Raw genomic sequence first — 17,975 nt, 5'->3', positions numbered from 1 at the left:
CACTGGGTGGAACGATGGTAGGAATTGCGTGTACTTTGCATGTTTGCGCGTTTTTGGTCCATGTATTTTTGGGAAAGCTCAGCTTGGGAAACGGATAGGCATGGCCAGGACATTTGACCACGTACGATAGCCATTATCATACATTGACACAATATTAGTATTTAGCGCTGATACCTTGACGCAAGTCTTTCGTTGCTTCTTATGTGCATCTCATCCCGTGACCTGGTTAGATATGAATCAGACGCTTTCAAGAGTCTGTGTTGGGGATTCTGCCGTGTCTGGCTCTCGCGCGGCATACGAGGCTGAAACCTTTGGTGCGGCCTTTGTAATCAGCATAACCAACGTGACGTTCCCAGCCAAAGAACTGTCTGGTGACCGGTTTTATAAATGGGTATCGATTATGACAAAAGTCTAAACGCTAATTCCAAACTCCGGAAACGCCTCAAGTCTATATATCCGCTGGTCCATAACTCAACTGGTCGAGACTCAATCGTTTCAATACGAACAAGACTCAGGCCACCTAATCCTTGTTGAATTCAATATCAGATAGCACCCTAGTTCAATTCTCAGTCCCAATTCCAGGTTCAATAGGTTCTTCAGTATATTCGCATCCGTGTTGCCCAGCCTGTTGCTTCCTTCTGGTCGAGGTTAATCTTGTATGGGAACGGGTTCGTTCCTTGGGTGGTGATAGGTGGTATATGATCCTTGTGGGTGTTTGCGAACGTAACAATCTTCATCGCTGTCGTTAGAAGGGTTTGTTCCATTGCGCGTCGGACTTTAGCTCGTTCTGTGTGGCTGTTAGTGATCTCCTCGCGATTAGATCAAAGGGTCCTAAGCGTACCGCTTTCTGTTCTGGGCTCGGCGACGGTTACTTTGATCGTCCAACATTCCCAGCAGACCTCTTCATCGCCACGAGACAACCAGGCCTTGCGCCGGCGCTTCTCGAAGAACTGCACAACCAGCTGCCCGCGTCCCCCGGTCGCGCTTCCACCGGAAGCATTATTTGTTCCGCTGGATGTGCGCTGGGTGTCTATCTGTCGCTCAAAGGCCGCGACGCGCTGCTCTATCATAGTCTCGAGCTCATCGTCGTCGACATAGGGAAGAGTGAGGTCCAGAACTTCACGAGTTTGAGGAACTAGAGAAGGAAAGAATCTGTGAAAGAATATCGTGTGAAGTATACCTATAACAGGCAAGTTAGACTGAGTCAATCGTGATAAATCCGACGTGTTACACAAAGTGTTGTTGAAGTTGTCAGAGGATAGCGGGGTGCTTCGTATAGGGTAGAATGACCATCAGGAGACAAGAACCAACCTTTAACGACGTCGCGAACGGAGCGCGGGTCAGTAAATACATCGAGGATAAACTCTGGCGGTTCCTGTTGGTCCATGTTGCTTGAGCTGTCGTGAACTTGGTTATGCGCTACGAGCATGATTGGTGTAGATGAAAGGAGTTGAATGAATGAGAGAAAGTGAGTTGGATATCGCAGCGCAGATATTGGACGAGTAATGTTAGATAATAGCCTCCTAAACAACGTCACTGAGCCATATGGGAGGGGCATGGGATCGCATCCGTCCCCACTCCCCACTCTCCACTTACCCCGTGCTTTATCTTTCCCGTTTCCCTTTCTTGCACAGCCACCGACGCCACAAACCGCCTCCACACCGGTCATGTCTGCCGAAGCCGACCACCGAACACGGGGCATGCCAATCCCATCTTACATTTGATCAAGCCTCCAGATTTGGGGCCGAGGCTCATGTTGTGATTGATTGATAGACTGTGCATGGTATCATCCCGAACCTTTTTCCCCCCTAGTTAGTACTCCGATCCAACAACTCAACGACCTATTTACCGCCCACATGTCCACGTAGCACCCCTTTCCTCGGCGAACCTCGATACACGTTATAGCCACAGCTGCAAGAGCAATTGATCCATCGGATCATCATCATCACTACCTCATCGCAAATCCTCCACCACCTCCATTTATATCATGCTCACATCCGCCCGGCGCTGGTTGCGCAACAACCGGACGCCCATCGCTGTTGGTGTGGGCGTCATCGGTGCTGGCTATGTCGCGACTCAATATGTTATCGGCAAGCTCAACGATGCTCGTGAGCGCATGAGCAGCGACCGTATCGCCAAGGAGAAGTAAGATTTATTCTACTCGACAAGAGCCAAAGCCATTGTTTACTAACAATTCCTCGCAGCTTGCGACGTCGCTTCGAACAGAACCAGGAAGACTGTACATTCACCGTCCTGGCTCTCCTGCCTTCCGCAACGACTGCCATTATCGAGGCCATGAACACGGAACAGATCACACTCGAGATCCAACAGATGAAGGCCACAAAGGCCATAAAGAATGGCGGTAACGAGTCTGCTGCACCACCAAGCCTCGCCGACACAACATTGACAGAGGAGGACGGGAAGAGCATGGCAGGCCAGAGCGAGAGCGGTGTACACCCCAGTCAGATCCCCACGTCCTCACCATTCAACGCTGGTGGCGAGACGAATAAGGAGGCTCCAAAGCTACGCAAGACGAAACGACAATTATGGGATGACGTGACTATTAGTGGTAAGTTAAGACCCTTGAATGTTTCGATTTGCAGACAACTAACATGCCAAACAGCCGTGACGCGATCCTTCACTTTGATATATACCCTTGCACTGTTAACAATGCTGACTCGAGTGCAACTCAACCTATTGGGCCGACGAAGCTACTTATCGAGTGTGGTGGCCCTCGCAACAGGCGGCCAACACGGCACCATCAGCCTCGAGAACAACGACGACGATAACACAGAGCAGGCATACGGCAGCGACTTTGACATAAACCGTAAATACCTGACTTTCAGCTGGTGGCTGCTAAACAAGGGCTGGAAGGATCTCATGCACCGAGTCGAGAGTGCTGTGCGCACCGTCTTTGGCAGCCTTAGCCCAAGAGACCTCCTGAGCTTCGAGAGGTTCTCTGAGCTGACAATGGAGGTTAGAAAGCTTGTTGAAGGCTCCACAAACGAGGAGCGCCGAAAGTCCGACTGGCTTCACTTTCTGCTTCCGCCCAGGGATATGGAGGACGAGGTGATCAAGGAATCGGGCATTCTTGACGAAACAGCTAACCACGACCCCGAACACTCGCCAGCTGCGTCACAGGCAATCCTGAGACGCCTTCTTGACGAGACTGCGGATCTCATCGAATCACCTAGCTTCACACATGTTCTCACTCTGCTCCTTGACGCTGGCTTCTCATACCTGACCGACAACAAGCTCGCCACAGCAGCGTTCGAGCTCCCAGCTTCGGATGGTATTGTCACTCCTGAGCTCAAGGATCAGCAGCGCTCCAAGGTGATCTTGCTGCCCAAGATCATGTCAGTGTTGACGCGCCAAGCTCACGTTATTGGTGACGGAATGCCAAATGAGTATCTTCAGAAGATGGAAACTGTCCGTGATCTCGAGGCTTTTGCTGCTGTCGTGTATTCAAGCAACTGGGAACAAGAGATCCGCACAGACGATGAGCTCATGGCCAGCGCCATTGATCTTGGTGCTCCGCAAACCAGTGGAAAAATAACGCAATCACAGACTCAAACGCAGACTCAGACAAATGGCGAATCAAGCATGGTTGTGGTCGACTCGCAAGGGGGGTTCGAGAACGCATGGGGACGAGCAATGGATAACAAATCGTAAGGCGTATTTTGGTTGAGCAGCTACATAACGCATAGGGGAGTCATGGCAGGGTCATCATGGGAATTGTAAGGGTATGGACAACAACGATCAGCATAATATTGGGATGCATTTGAATCACCGACATAAAACACATATCGTATGCTATTTAGAAGTGGTGGGTGTTTTGTTTAGTCTAGTCGAGTTCGAGGGATGTGGTTAACGCATCAGCTCGTGTAACATTTATGCCGAAATTGGCGTTGGGTATAGTCTCTTCTTTCTCTCTGCTTCCGTACGCCTACTCTGCCGACGCCGTGAGGTGTGTTTTGCGCGTTGTGATGCAAACCAATCCCCTATTTGATGCTAGGAACATGGCCGTGACGTCCTTGGATTCGGCACTTCTCCTCCTGGGAGACGGCGTCGAAGAATAGTGGTCTTAAACACGCATATGCGTTTTACATACCACAGTATCATTATGAGGTAGGCGGCTTTTCTCGAACTGCCCGATTGTTGGTGCTGGAGCCCGTAAAAGCATTGCTTTTGACGACGATTTGATTGTTTGTTCTTCACATTAAGCCCCTGATGAACTGATCGAGGCCAAGTTCAAAGAGCTCGTTCTTGACACCTTCGCCCTTCTTGTGCTCTACTGGCGCCAAAGGATTTTTGACCACTAAATAAGATGATTAGTTTCATTTTTTATATTGTTGTAGACGGTTGCAAATACCATATTCAACCCATAGGTTGATGTATATTTGATGTAGTACATTGCGCATACTCAACGTTGCTGTGTCGGTCAAGATAACGAATCTCAGGTTCGCAGGTGTCTCGTAAAAGTGAAGCTTGTATTGGGCAGTTCGGTAGCTGATGAATGCGTCGTCGTCACCACCGAGCTTGCGGACCATATTGCGCAGGGAGAAGACGGTTCCGAACAGGAGTTTTGCGTCGTCGGAGGATGTCGTCGGTGCGGCGACTTCGGAGCCTGCAGATGATGGTAGCCATGACTTTGAGTAGACGCACTCGGCTGCAAAGAGAGCGAGGTGTTAGCTGAGAGACCTATTGAGATTTGACAAGGGTGTTGTTTACTGTGTCGATCGAAGATGTGGAATGAGTAGACAACCATGATGGCGGTTCAAAGGGGTTCAAGGTCGACGTGTAAGGTTGTCGAATAGCAGTGGCACTGATGCCTTGCGTATGGAAAAATATGGTGTTTCTGCAGTTGGTTGGATTGAGATGCGCCGGTTTAAGTTGTGAATCGGGTTCAGTCTAACAGTGTCGAGGTGGATGGAATGCGATGCGATGCGATGGTAGGTTGCTTGGTAGAGAGTACATGTACAGGCAAGACAAACCCATGATGAGCTGTCACCCACTGAGGCTCAAGTCGTTGTGGCTGTTCTAGCCGAGCCCAAGTGAAAGCTTTGGCAGGGCAGCCACTGGCATGGACCTGGAAGTTAGGCACTTTCAGCTGGAACCCTCGTCCAGTCCCTCGAGTCCCCTTCCCCATCTTTAGCGCATCATAGCCTCAGGGCTGACTGAGTGACTGTAAGCGGGCAGCCAAGGCTCACAGAGTCAGAGCTGGAGACAGAATTAGATTGCTTCCTTCTTTCCATCGTCGCAATCACATGTACAGACCACAAACAAATGATACAAGATTGCTGTGTCAGCCTCGTTATTTATCCTTAATCAACTGCACTCTTCCCCTCCCTCAGCGGGATTTCCGACGTAAAGATCAAAACCCAAATCGCAAAGGATTGATTGCGGGGCAATTAAATCCAACCTGTCAATCCAGTTCAGTCCAATCGCATCGCATCGCAACTACTTAACCAGGTAGTCTATCCAGTATTCAATCTTGTTCTCGTTGGGCAATCTCGCAGTATCGTTCAGTATGAGCACGCCTGAGCCAGCGGCACCTCCAGGGATGAGGCCTTCGTTCACTTTCCCGTCGCCTCAAGTTAGAGTTGACCAACATGACGACGCCTCTGATAACAAGCTTCCGCCGCCCCTCACTCATCACTTGCAAGTCAACCCAAAGGCAGAATCTGAATGCGCCCAGCTGACAATGTGGCCGATAACAGAACAGAACCAACAGAGGTTCTCCATTTCTCAAGCCCTCTCAGACATCATAAGCGAACCCCAAGTGCTCATCGACAAGTCAAGGTGTGAAGCCAATGGCGATGCCTCAAGTAGACCTCGCGTAGCTGATCAGGACCCTTAGGAAACTCTTGATGCCCAAACCCAGTTTGGGGATGAAGATGCCGATGGCGTCTCTCACCATCGAGTAAATCAGTACACAATCCTGGAGGAAATTGGGAGAGGCTCCTATGGCGCAGTTCATCTTGCCAAAGACCAATTCGGCCAGGAATATGTGAGCATCAAATCTTGTGTACCCCAGACATCACCCATCAACTTACACAACTTCAGGCCGTTAAAGAGTTCTCCAAAGCTCGCCTTCGAAAACGGCTTCAGTCAACCATCCTCAGACAAGGTCCTCGAGGTCCGAGGCACATGGGTCCTGGTGCTGGAGGCCCTTTCAACGCTACTCCCCGTCTCGTCAATGATACTAACGATGCGCTGCATCTCATACGGGAAGAAATTGCAATCATGAAGAAGCTCAACCACCCTAACCTGGTCCAGCTTTACGAGGTTCTAGACAACCCCGAAGAGGATTCCATTTACATGGTCCTCGAGATGTGCCGGAAGGGTGTCGTAATGAAAGTTGGCTTGGATGAGCAGGCTGAGCCCTATTCAGAGGAGAACTGCCGCTACTGGTTCCGAGATCTGATATTGGCCATTGAATACTGTGAGTATCATCAGATCAAACCCACTCCTTCAGAGGGCTGATACAGTACCCCGTAGTGCATGCGCAGGGTGTTATTCACAGGGACATCAAACCAGACAATCTGCTGCTGTCTAATGATGATGTGCTAAAGGTCGTTGACTTTGGGGTTTCCGAGATGTTTGAGAAACCAGACAGCATGCGAACGGCAAAATCTGCAGGTTCTCCGGCATTCCTGCCCCCCGAGCTCTGTGGCAAGCACGGCGATGTGTCTGGCACTGCCGCTGATATCTGGTCAATGGGAGTTTCGCTCTATTGTTTAAAGTATGGGCGCATCCCTTTCAACCGCGATGGCGTTTTGGATATGTACGATGCCATTCGGTCTGACGAACCCTCTCTCCCTGAAGATGAGAACCCAGACTTTGTCGATCTCATGCACAGCATTCTCAATAAAGATCCAGAACAGCGCATAACCATGGACAAACTCCGAGTAAGCTGCACACACTCATCAAAACACTAAGATGATGACAATTGACGTTGAAATAGGAGCACCCATGGGTTACCAAGCAAGGGACAGACGGCTTGCTCTCTGCCGAGGAGAATTGCGTCAACATGGTGGAACCGCCTAATGAGCTTGAAGTTAACCGTGCCTTTACCCGCAAGATGAACCATCTCCTATGTGTTATGAAAGTCATCCACCGCTTCAAGTCAATTTTGGCCAAGCATCGCGCCAGATCAAACACTAGCACTCCAAAGCAAAATCGTGGCTCATTTGATGCGTCGGAGGAGAAGGCCAAGGCCGAGGTGATTGAGGCATTGCTTTCCCGAAGACGAAATTATCAGACACAGAAACAAAAGTCGGGTGCCAGTAATGGAACGCCCCCAGCGCAGGAGTTTGATTCACAAAACACCACACCGTTCCTTGGTATCGGTACAGGTATAATGGACGAATTTGCCTCCAACGAGGCTACCCCAGACATGGTATCCGACTCGCCAACAGCAGTTGACTTTAACGTTTATGACCGAGCATACGAAACCGCGATCGAAAACATCACATCCAACCCGAATGTCTCTACGCGCAGGCCAACTGTATACCTGACCAAGTTCGTTCAGGACACAGAGAATTTGAAAGGGGCTTCTGAGGTGGTTGAAAAGGAGGATACTGTCAAACACTCACAAGATCCACAGACGTCGGACTCAACAGGCTCGGCTCCTAACCTGATCACCAACCTAACGTCCAAGCTGGGCCTCTCAGATAAGAAATCGGATAAGAGTGAAGCCTAATTCTGGATATGACATTGTGCCTGGCAATAGATTTGAAAGTTGGGAAGCACGTGTAGGACAATGGCGTTGAGACGGGGGTTGGAAACAGCTTTGGCGGACATTATTGAAAGAAAAGAGAAAAAACCTACGAGCATAACACACACACACACACACACACACACACATATATATATATACATATATATATATACAAGACTTGTGTAAATTATCGTGTCTGTCAGATGTATCAGTGATGGCATGATTTTGTATAGTGGATTATCATAAACATACATGTATGCGCAACAGTCAAGTCCAATATGCGACTCTATCTAAGTAAGTAACAGAGATGTTAGCCCCCAAGCTTTAAAGTATAGAAATAAATTACCTAAGAGTCAAATCTAAATAATATGAGCTGCCAATAATTTCGTCTATTATGCTTCCACCAGCCGATGTTACTGATACCCGGAGGAGAACCAAGCACGACACGCTGTGCGGTTTGTTGGAGAGGGAGAGTATTGCCTAAACTCGGCTCGAGGTGACATTCTCCTGTGAACACTTACCGCTCCAAAGCAATGCACCGTCCCGTCAGAAAGAGCTAAACCCAGTCGCAACAACGGGAGGCTGTTCCGCAGACGGGATATAAGATTCGGGTCGTCTCCCTTCTTATGCATATGTGGGTACCACTGTATATAAAGACACCAGGAACACCCGACGCTACGTGGGAACCGTTGCTCAAGGTGTCACTGTACATTAAGAGTACCTAGGTACTATTAAAGCTTAGCTGCTGTCTGCAAAGGTCGCGATCAGCGGCCACCAGCGAGCTGTAGTGAGACACAATTGGGCGTGCAGCACTGGTCTGGCAGGGTCGAGATGAAAACTACGATAAGCTTGTCTAGATAGCTTGTCTAGCTTGTGTGGACCGCAAGGATAGCTTTCGGGAACAGGACCGGGGTTGAGAAGATGGGTGTCAAGTGCGAACCAGTAGACTCTTAGCGATAGACCACGAGCAGAGAGCTGTATACGATTTGATGTCGGTGTGTAAGTATAAAACGCCGTGCTGATCAAAACAAGACGGTGTGGTGCCTGGTCCGCCCGAGTAACCGACCGTAAAGTTACGAGCTTATATGATACCTCACAAGCATTGTCATGAATGCAATCTCTTCTTTGTACGAACGTCGAGATATGGTAGACGGGGGTCAAGCGGTGAAGGGTTTGCCTCTTACAAGTATCTTTGTCAAGCGATACGTCCCTGAGGATGAGAGACATATGCATTGCCTGTTCTGACTTGGGCCGCATAACGCAAGGTCCTGTCTCGAACCGTGCTTAAGCGACAATCTTTTGTGCTCGTGTCAAGACGGGACATCTCTATACGTGATAAGGTTGACACCAATGGCCAGCGAAGACGAAGACGAAACAACCATGAGATGCCAGCATGTCGATCAAGCCGTAAAGTTAGATTGATGGTGGAGTCCAACTTGTCGGTACTTAGTATCCGTATGATGGCATAGATAACCAGGTGAGACGTAAGCATACTGACGACTAAAGGGCTTAAGGGCTAGGAGCGAGCTGCCTTCTCCTGTTGGGATACCTATTGAAAATTGCTTGGCATAAGTGAACAATACCAAAGCTGATTAGTTCCATCGATATTGCAAAGCGAAGGAAGATTCCACGGGTAAGTTTATACTGATTATATAGTCTGATTTACACTTTATCTATAAAAACGGATTGAATATCAACGGGCGACCATCCACTTCTGATCGATTGTCTTTCATTTCAAACTTGTTATTACGCAGGCAGCTTCATAAAAGGTTATTTTTTTAAGATATTGAGACTGAGTGACAATTGGCCAGTGGTGTGGGGCTGCTGCACGTGCAGTGAAGCGGGCCGCGGGACGCGTTGCGCTAATGCGGGAGATCACGTGATGGTGCTCGCATCTCGCAAAAGTTGATATCAAGACACCAACAATACAATAAATTAAAAATTTGAGTAGTCGACCAAGAGTATCGTAAAAGGCAATCTGTAATATGTCCCGAGTTGTGGAGCTTTTAGTTCTTCTAGTCAAATTAACTGGGCTATGCCTCATTGAGACCTCGACCTTGAGGCATGTAACTGACTACAGGGTTAGTAATCCTTGCGTCACCTTTTGGCTTGGGACATAATTTGTACGCAGGAGGCCTCTTAAACTCGATTGACAGATCTCGTACATAGTACGGAGTAAAAAGAAGTTAGTTGTTATCAGGGCTAACTCATTCGAAGCATTGGTGGGCCCCGTGAAGCTCCCAGACCGTATGGAAGTGATGTTCCTTGTAGTCTCGGAGAGCGGGGGCTGTGCCGCTGAGCATATACGTGAATAGTACAGACACATAAATGCAAGTAGAAAGAGATGTGCACGCAAAGAGAGCAACGACATCAGCAGATCGTGCCACTTCATCGCGCTTTGTGCGGGTGAATGGAAATACCTCACAGTGTACCGTACCATGATTCATCCCGTGTACAGGAACCAGGATGCAATCGAATTGGTAAAGAATAAACGACGACTAGGTCGGAATCCCCAGTTCTCTCTAGCTTTGTTTGTTGTGGGTGGTCGGTCTCTCGAATTCACCAGCCTCGGTGCGTATTGATGGTTGCAATACCTAAATGCTTACGTTACATGGCTTAGGTATAAAGCACGTACATATTTCGAGGACACGAACAAGTTCGTCGAGTGGCTGCATGGCAGGATCTTGGACCGGGCCGTGATCTAGACTCTTGCCTATTGTTCAATAATCAATGCAGCTACAACTATGCATTGGCCTGTGAATCTCACTGACCCATAGAAGCGAGGAGCTAACTAACTAATCTAGTTAGTTGAGAGAAGCCAGATGAACAAGCTACTGTAGCTGTCGCTTACCATGCCTCGAGGTTGCTGAAAACTTGACACTATCTAGGCACATACTTAACTCGAAAAACAAAATAATCCAGCTGCTTTATGACATGTTAGAGCATCTCTTGGATTATTTATTTTCTGCATTTTGCTCCGATCTCAAGTTGCCTGCCGTCTATACTAAAATGTAGATGCAAAAATTGAGAAAATAATTAGTCTTTTCTTTAAACCCTCGGTTACTTATTGTTGATTCGTTCTTTGGCAAATAGAGAAAGGGATGAAACCCAAGTGAGGATGTGCCTACCCCGGAGGTGGTTACCTACCTACCTACCTGGGAAGGTACCTGGCCATGGAAGGAGCTCTGGGCCCTATTGAAGCCATCTTTCCTTCCTTGTTGAAATGGACACATCAAGCAGATCAAGAGAGCTAGGTAGGTAGTACCTGCCTACAAGGTAACGGAGCTCTCAACTCATCGTCTGCTGCTAGGTAGGTATTCATGTTGCATTCGTTCTGGTAAAGAGTTACTAATGCCTATTTCCCAGCATTGATGATTTCCGTCAAAGCCAAGATAGTCTGGGCTTAATCTTCAAAACGATAATCGATTTCATGATCATCATGATAAATCCCGGGCTTATTCTTCCATATGAGGGAGGGAGGGCATGTGTGCTTACAGGGGTATCGAACAACGTCCAATGCCAATGCTGTAGGGCCAGCCAATGATCTACCGACCATTACTTGGCGAGGTGAACTTTGAACACCAGGCGTTCAAAGCGCAAAACTTTCTATGTTGATGAAGGGAAGGGTCGAGGCCTGTGGCTTCATAGTTTGAGTATTCACAAGGACAAAAATGTAAGACTTTGGACCTTTATTTTTCTACTTGCTGTCATAGCCTGCAAGACAGATGAATTATGAATGCTGATGTATCGATCAAGCACCTACCTACAGTACGTTGGACCTCATGAACTCGTGCCTTGGCACTCGAGAGAGTCGAGAAAACACTTCAGTTCTCTGGTGTGAAAATATGCACATGATTCGAGATGGATTGTTATTGTCGGTGAGTTTTCCCAACAAATCGTTTGTGACATAAGGAAATAGGCTATGGTATGCCGTCCTTACAGACCAAGCTTGCCCTTATTGAAGAGGAACTTCAAAGATACATCCGTTACTTAGACCTCCACAATTCTGGTATCCTTGTCTAGCCGGATCTCTTCCTAGCCATGCGCCATTTCTTGGCACTTCTGTCAGTGGAGCAGGCTGGGGTCGGCAGAGATTCAAGGATGATATTCAAACCATCAAACGCACAAACCAGATCCGTTCGGTAATTATCCCTCTCACGTTACGAGAAAGCCTATCGTGACACCACCTACCGTAAAAAGTCTATGTTCAACATCATGATATTTGCTGGTTGATGTCCCGTTCGCTTCGGCTTGCGTAGAAGTACGGACGAGTCTCTAAGAGGCTGGAATCACAGACCTGCAGCTTTGGTCAGGCAGATATTAACGGCACATGTCAATGGACAAAAAGTGGCAGTGGCTTCCCGAAGAAAACAGGTTAATAAGGGTATGGCTTAAACCGCCACTGCATTCACGCCCGATGTGATGATCCAGCCTTGGTGCATCGCTGCGCCAAGTACGAGCGAGACCAGCGGCTCTTCCTCTCCCATGCGAGACACTTCTGAGTCGTACAAATCAACGGCATATGGTCCATGCCGCTGGGGATTCGTTTTCAGGCAGTATCATTATTCACCGTATCAAAATCAAAATATAAACAGGCCAATCCTCAGTGAGAGCTCACATCCGATCCGATGCATTAAAGAGACGGAGCAGTCAGTCCAACACTGGAGGGGTATCCACAGAGATGGAGCACACCGCATCGAGGGGGTGCTATGGCTGCTCTGCTTCAACTCTACTTTGAGCTGGAGCATAACAACTACCTACAGATGGAGGTCGAAGCACAAGAGACACAGAAAGAGTCATCATGCTTGGTTATGTGGGTTGTCCAGCTAGCTGCCCTGCCGAAGAGTGTACTGAGCTACTATTGATTCTGTCGTATCTTCGCTTGGGACCGGGGCGCTGTTTACCGGTTCTGTGTTCCTAGATCTGCCGTCATACATTTAGGTGGTTGCTCTCCTCGGTATTCCGGATTGGTTCGCTGCCTCTACGTCACCGCCTTGTGTTGTTTTACAAGATGCAGTTTTCATGCAGCTATGGCACTGAGCATGGTGCGAGAGTTAGATAGGGTCCTGCATGAAAACATGAGACGTACATGACCACATCCCAGATATTTCTTTGGGGGTTGGAAGAAGGTCTGTGGCCTTTTTGTTTTTTAATTCTCATTCAATTATGGATATTGAAGTCTGGCCTAGGTCACAGTCCATGTACTCCATACTTGCGCATACCTCACTAACACCCATGCTGGATGACAGGCGGGGCCTCATGGTTCCCATTCCGAGGTATCTTACCGTCTTGAATCAGCTCTAAAGAGACCTTGTGGATACAGTCTGGGCTTCGTTGGGAGTACCATTTAGCTTGGGGGAGAATTCACTCTGTGGTACCTGGACCTCATGACAATATCATGACTACTCCCTCCTCGGAGTAGCGCTGCTGCTGGCCCCCTCCTTTCGTAAAGGGCATTTGACGAGAAGAGGGCCTGGCCTAACCTTAGGCCAGGCCAGGGCTCGTTCTGTTCACACATGGGTCGTCGGAAAACTAGAACCCTTGACTCGGAAATAAATGAGTGACAAAGAGGTTTGATGAAACGGAACAGCGGATTGGATGGATGATCAATTCGAATGGCACAGAAAGCATGCCCTTCTGACCCTCCAGCATCCCCTTGCTGCCTTGTGCAGTAATAAGAATATTGGATGATGTGGACAATCTGCAAAAATACTACTGATTTGATAACTGATGTTTGGTGTGGAAATGACCGATGATGAGCCTGATGTTGTCCAAAGATGGGAATTATATGGAAAATATTATCAATACATGACCCATAGAGGGCCATCGGATGCGGGCGTGGCCCCGGCAGTACAATGTATAGTCTATATCCGTTTTGACGCAACTTGCTTGGCATAAATGCCCTACTATGATACTCGATGGCTGATATTGAAGCCAACAACAAGTCTGCAAGTTGATAACTGATCGTCCTTGTGTGCATGTTCTGTCCTCCCAGTCAAGGCATAGTAGCGAGTGCGTGCTCCTTGTAAGTTGCCAACCCAATCTACAGGTGCTAGGTTAATTTGGAGCAAACTAACGGCGGAATTTTATAGGAATTAGTCCTGCACTTTTCCCATTAACCTGACGAGTACTTGCAACGGCATATAGAGCGGCATGATTAGCAAAGTACTCTGGAGTACAGTTCATTTAAAATTGATTGCTTATATGGGGTCGTTGTTTCTTGATCAGTGGTTAATAATAACAATAACAATAAGAAATTACTGTTAGCTTACCTTCCATACCCAGAGTAGGTAGGTACAGTACTAACCTACCTGCCTCACAGTTACCTGTCTAGTGCTGCCAACAGTGCCTCCATACTGGACATTGCCGTAGCCAAAACCCTCACTCACCTCTCACTTTTTCTTGTCACCCGCCGTCTTAAATTGCCGCTTCCCTTTTTCCTCTTCCACCACTGCTTTACATCGTTTTCCTTTTTTACCTCTCGCCTCCTCCTGCGTCCTCTCGACTCTTCCTCTTTTACCTCTCTGTCCTTTGTTTTGTTCTGCCCTATCAAAAGCAGCCATAAACAAAGGTAGATCGCCTCCCCTCCTCTCCTCATATTTTGTCATCGGCACTGCTTGCACGGGCGCCAGCGCCCTTGGAAACCCCCAACGACGACCACTAAGACGAACTTCATTTCTCTTTCTCACTGCCCTCGTTCCGTCTCGCCTCGCCTCGCCACTGTGACTCAAAATTTATTTACAGTACAGTTCAGTGCAGCGCAGCGCAGTGCTTTACTGCATCCATCCAACGACAATAGCGCTCCCCTGCAAGTCGACATCCGTTCGTGACCTGCATCCGCTCTGTCTTGGCGCTCGGCATCACCAGCATCAGCCAAGAAAGTCCAGCGAACCGTGACTGAGGACCCTCCTCCAGTGCCTCGTTTTTGCCTTCTTTTTTTCTTCGGCCTTTCTCTTGTCGCCTTTTCAGTGCCCAAGCAACTCTACTTCAAAAACTTACGTCTTTGTTGGCATCTTTCGGTACCTGCTATCAAGTCACGCCAAACAACCGTACCGCCACTCTCGAGGTACTGTAACAGTACTGGCTCTTCATAGCCACCATCACCATCTGCGATCCAGTCCAGTACCTACATTCAGTCCAACCTAGTCCAGTCCACCAGTCCAATTACTACGTATCGATATCCCTCTTGCGCTTTTGCCTCGTCCCCACTCTCCGCCAAGATCTAGGACCCAAAGACAGCTCAGAGATCCCCCACTGTCCTGTTTTTGCCCGCTTGCTCGTCAATCTTGTTCTTATTAGCGGCCCTGCGCTTTCCAGAAAGCACTATTAAAAGTCGCTCTTCTGCGTTCGGCCTTTTCTCTCCGTCACCTGGCACTTGGCTTACTGTTGTACGCTGGCTTCGGTCGTACGCTCACCGCAGACTGTTGCTTCTAGACTGATCCGTCGCGCAACAATCCCTTGCTCGAGTCGTGCTCACCCACGCCCGCCCGCCTTGTGCTTGTGCTACCGCCCGTGTCTGCTGTCGCACCAAGTTGCCGCATATCCCACTATCGCGACAATTTTCTCGACTCTCCGCCCCAACTATACTCTCTAGTATCCGAGACACTGACGCTCGACGTTTATTCATTTACGAAAATGCCCACCGCATCTGGTTCTTCAAAACCGCCCTCTGCAACGAGCTCAAAACCATCCTCGGTCAAGTCTCAAGATGGCGTCAAGAACTCTCCAGGTCCAACACCGCAAAATGGTGCGACCACTACCAACGGAAACCCCCCTTCGGACAACCACTTGAAGCCCACCACCTCTGTCAAGAATCGCCTTACTCGCATGTTTTCGTCCAAGGATACCTCAAGAGTACCAACACCTGCCCCTTCGACTCTCGACCTACCTAATCGTCCACGGGCCAACTCGACAAATGGCACCTCTACGCCTGCAGGAAAGTCACCGTCAACCGAGAAGGGAAGCGACAAGGCTGTGCAGAAACCCGTTGAAAAAGCAACAACCCCCGGGAAATCTACACCAAAGTCGACCAAGGAACCTTCTCAGCGTTTTGTTCTAGATCCAGAGTTGCAGGGAGGCCATGAACATCATTTAAGATCAAGCCGACGTCAGGAGAAGCTCTCAGATATGTGGAGAGCACTCATTGGCAAGAAGCACGAGGAAACCCCCGAACACGACCTTTCACTCGTCTCGAACTGGGTGGACACTCTGCAACAGGAGAAGGACGAAACCGGCGAGAAGAAAACTGGACCCAGTGCAACAACGACTCTTGTCGAAAAATACGGCAAATGTCAAGAAGTAGTCGGACGTGGCGCGTTCGGCATTGTTCGCATCTCTCACAAGAAAATTGGAGGCAGCAATGAAAAGTTGTTTGCTGTCAAGGAGTTCCGACGCAGACCCGAAGAGACAGAAAAGAAGTACAGCAAGCGCCTTACAGCCGAATTTTGCATATCGTCGTCCCTTCGACACCCCAACGTCATTCATACGCTTGACTTGCTCAAGGACGCCAAGGGCGATTATTGTGAAGTAATGGAGTTCTGTGCTGGTGGAGATCTCTACACCCTCGTCCTCTCGAGTGGGAAGCTCGAGGTTCAAGAAGCCGATTGTTTCTTCAAGCAGATGATGCGTGGTGTTGAGTATCTACATGAAATGGGTGTAGCACATCGTGATCTGAAACCCGAGAACCTGCTTCTTACCACCCGCGGCGCCCTTAAGATTACAGATTTCGGCAACGGAGAGTGTTTCCGAATGGCTTGGGAAACGGATGCGCATATGGTATCTGGCCTATGCGGTTCCGCTCCCTATATTGCCCCTGAGGAATACACTGATAAGGAATTCGACGCCAGAGCTGTAGACGTATGGGCATGCGGTGTTATTTTCATGGCAATGCGAACTGGTCGTCACCTTTGGCGACTGGCCAAGAAGGATGAAGACGAGTTTTATGCCCGATACCTCGAGGGCCGTCGAGACGAGGAAGGTTACGGCCCTATCGAGTCTCTTCATCGGGTATGTTTACTCCCGCAGTGTTGTTGATTTATGCGTCACAAACTAACATGTTTCCAGGCTCGCTGTCGCAACGTAATTTACTCGGTTCTCGATCCTCATCCTACTCGCCGTTTGACAGCTGCTCAAGTCCTTAAGTCAGAATGGGTACGCGAGATCAAGCTATGCAAGGCTGGTGAAGAGGGTCTGTGATGACAGGAAAAGACTTTGGTTGCCTTTTTGGCCTGAAGGTTTTCGACTCGATGAGCAGTTGACTCGAGGCCATTTAGATAGGATAACCAAATTCGAGTGGGGCGAAAGGACAGGTTGGCGTTGATGGCGGCACTGTGAGCCAGGACACTGATGATTCCACGACCTATCGTTTGGGTTATTTCCTTTGTCATTTGATACCGAGCAATGGTGTTGGGCGTATTGTAAACAGAAACATTTCCTTTTATCGTTTTAAAGCATATCATGCCCTGGAAGGGCAAGGGTTTCCTGTACTCAGGAGAAGCACGGCAAGGTTTGCTTATGCTCAGGAGTTGGGTTGGTGGTATAACGAGACTCGGTCCGTCAACTATTCAAGAACAATTTTGTCAAAGAGGGTTGCATTTCCAAGACTAGGAAGCACAGGACAGGGTCGAACAACAAGAACACGGAAGGTTATGAATCACGGGAAATGGACGAATGCTTTGGATATGCGCGGTCTTCGTTGTGGAAGGCCTGAACTCGGACAGGCAGATAGGGGAAGTCAAGTTCAAGAAGTTATGAAACCGACGGCTTCTCAGTCAATGAACGAGGAACAAAAGAGAGGTGAAATGGCATTGTCTGTCGTTGACATCCAGAGATATAAAGACATAGGAAGCAGAATAGACAAGGCGTTGTTCATAGCAACGCAAAGCTTCTATGCACATTCTTTTAACCAACCAACGTGTTTCCCCCAATATGACAAGAGCTTCTCCCATTGTATAGGCGAGGTCTCGTCAAGATTGAACATCGGACTTCCCTTCCTCAGTTACAACATATTAGTCATCTCAAACACTCGGCGACCACTGAGCTCGATTCACTGGCGACGGGTTCCAAGAGTGAATTCGAAAAGATCGAGGTCGCTGTGCCGTCTTTCTCTGCCGGCAAACCAGCTCTCGACAAGACAAGATACTTGACAAGATGACAGGAATATTTTATAACATTATAAGACGAAAGTTAAGCCTTCAATGTACTCTTGTGAGCCTACAGATTGATGGCATATCCCAGACTCGACCTTCTTGAA

At 48.6% G+C, this 17,975-nt stretch overlaps 6 protein-coding genes across 6 annotated transcripts; 3 read left to right on the top strand and 3 right to left on the bottom strand.

The window, feature by feature from the left end:
* Positions 1-237: 237 nt before the first annotated feature.
* On the bottom strand, positions 238-1,669 carry FGSG_06943 (uncharacterized protein; the record flags this gene model as incomplete). The annotated part of the gene is made up of 4 exons (XM_011328311.1): positions 238-368; positions 842-1,180; positions 1,312-1,419; positions 1,597-1,669. The coding sequence occupies 4 exons, from the start codon at positions 1,667-1,669 to the stop codon at positions 238-240; spliced, it is 651 nt and encodes a 216-aa protein (XP_011326613.1).
* Positions 1,670-1,987: 318 nt separating this feature from the next.
* On the top strand, positions 1,988-3,672 carry FGSG_06942 (uncharacterized protein; the record flags this gene model as incomplete). Its single annotated transcript, XM_011328310.1, has 3 exons — positions 1,988-2,145; positions 2,205-2,569; positions 2,624-3,672. The coding sequence occupies 3 exons, from the start codon at positions 1,988-1,990 to the stop codon at positions 3,670-3,672; spliced, it is 1,572 nt and encodes a 523-aa protein (XP_011326612.1).
* A 542-nt stretch (positions 3,673-4,214) lies between these two features.
* Positions 4,215-4,768, bottom strand: FGSG_06941 (uncharacterized protein; the record flags this gene model as incomplete). The annotated part of the gene is made up of 3 exons (XM_011328309.1): positions 4,215-4,318; positions 4,373-4,669; positions 4,732-4,768. 3 exons carry the CDS (start codon positions 4,766-4,768, stop codon positions 4,215-4,217), a joined length of 438 nt encoding a protein of 145 aa, XP_011326611.1.
* A 762-nt stretch (positions 4,769-5,530) lies between these two features.
* FGSG_06940 (uncharacterized protein) lies at positions 5,531-7,705 on the top strand (the record flags this gene model as incomplete). Its single annotated transcript, XM_011328308.1, has 5 exons — positions 5,531-5,839; positions 5,885-6,010; positions 6,067-6,445; positions 6,502-6,911; positions 6,968-7,705. 5 exons carry the CDS (start codon positions 5,531-5,533, stop codon positions 7,703-7,705), a joined length of 1,962 nt encoding a protein of 653 aa, XP_011326610.1.
* Positions 7,706-13,795: 6,090 nt separating this feature from the next.
* FGSG_13020 (uncharacterized protein) lies at positions 13,796-14,736 on the bottom strand (the record flags this gene model as incomplete). Its single annotated transcript, XM_011328307.1, has 4 exons — positions 13,796-13,893; positions 13,996-14,030; positions 14,120-14,443; positions 14,723-14,736. 4 exons carry the CDS (start codon positions 14,734-14,736, stop codon positions 13,796-13,798), a joined length of 471 nt encoding a protein of 156 aa, XP_011326609.1.
* Positions 14,737-15,170: 434 nt separating this feature from the next.
* FGSG_06939 (serine/threonine-protein kinase hal4) lies at positions 15,171-17,876 on the top strand (the record flags this gene model as incomplete). The annotated part of the gene is made up of 4 exons (XM_011328306.1): positions 15,171-16,729; positions 16,787-16,910; positions 17,174-17,273; positions 17,678-17,876. Exons 1-4 carry the CDS (start codon positions 15,359-15,361, stop codon positions 17,874-17,876), a joined length of 1,794 nt encoding a protein of 597 aa, XP_011326608.1. The 5' UTR covers positions 15,171-15,358.
* Positions 17,877-17,975: the final 99 nt, after the last annotated feature.

The sequence above is a fragment of the Fusarium graminearum genome, chromosome 4, assembly GCF_000240135.3.
Source record: "Fusarium graminearum PH-1 chromosome 4, whole genome shotgun sequence".
Taxonomy (NCBI): Eukaryota; Fungi; Ascomycota; class Sordariomycetes; order Hypocreales; family Nectriaceae; genus Fusarium; species Fusarium graminearum.
The sequence above is the reverse complement of the archived record's forward strand: the minus strand, read 5'-3'. Positions and strand labels throughout refer to the sequence as shown.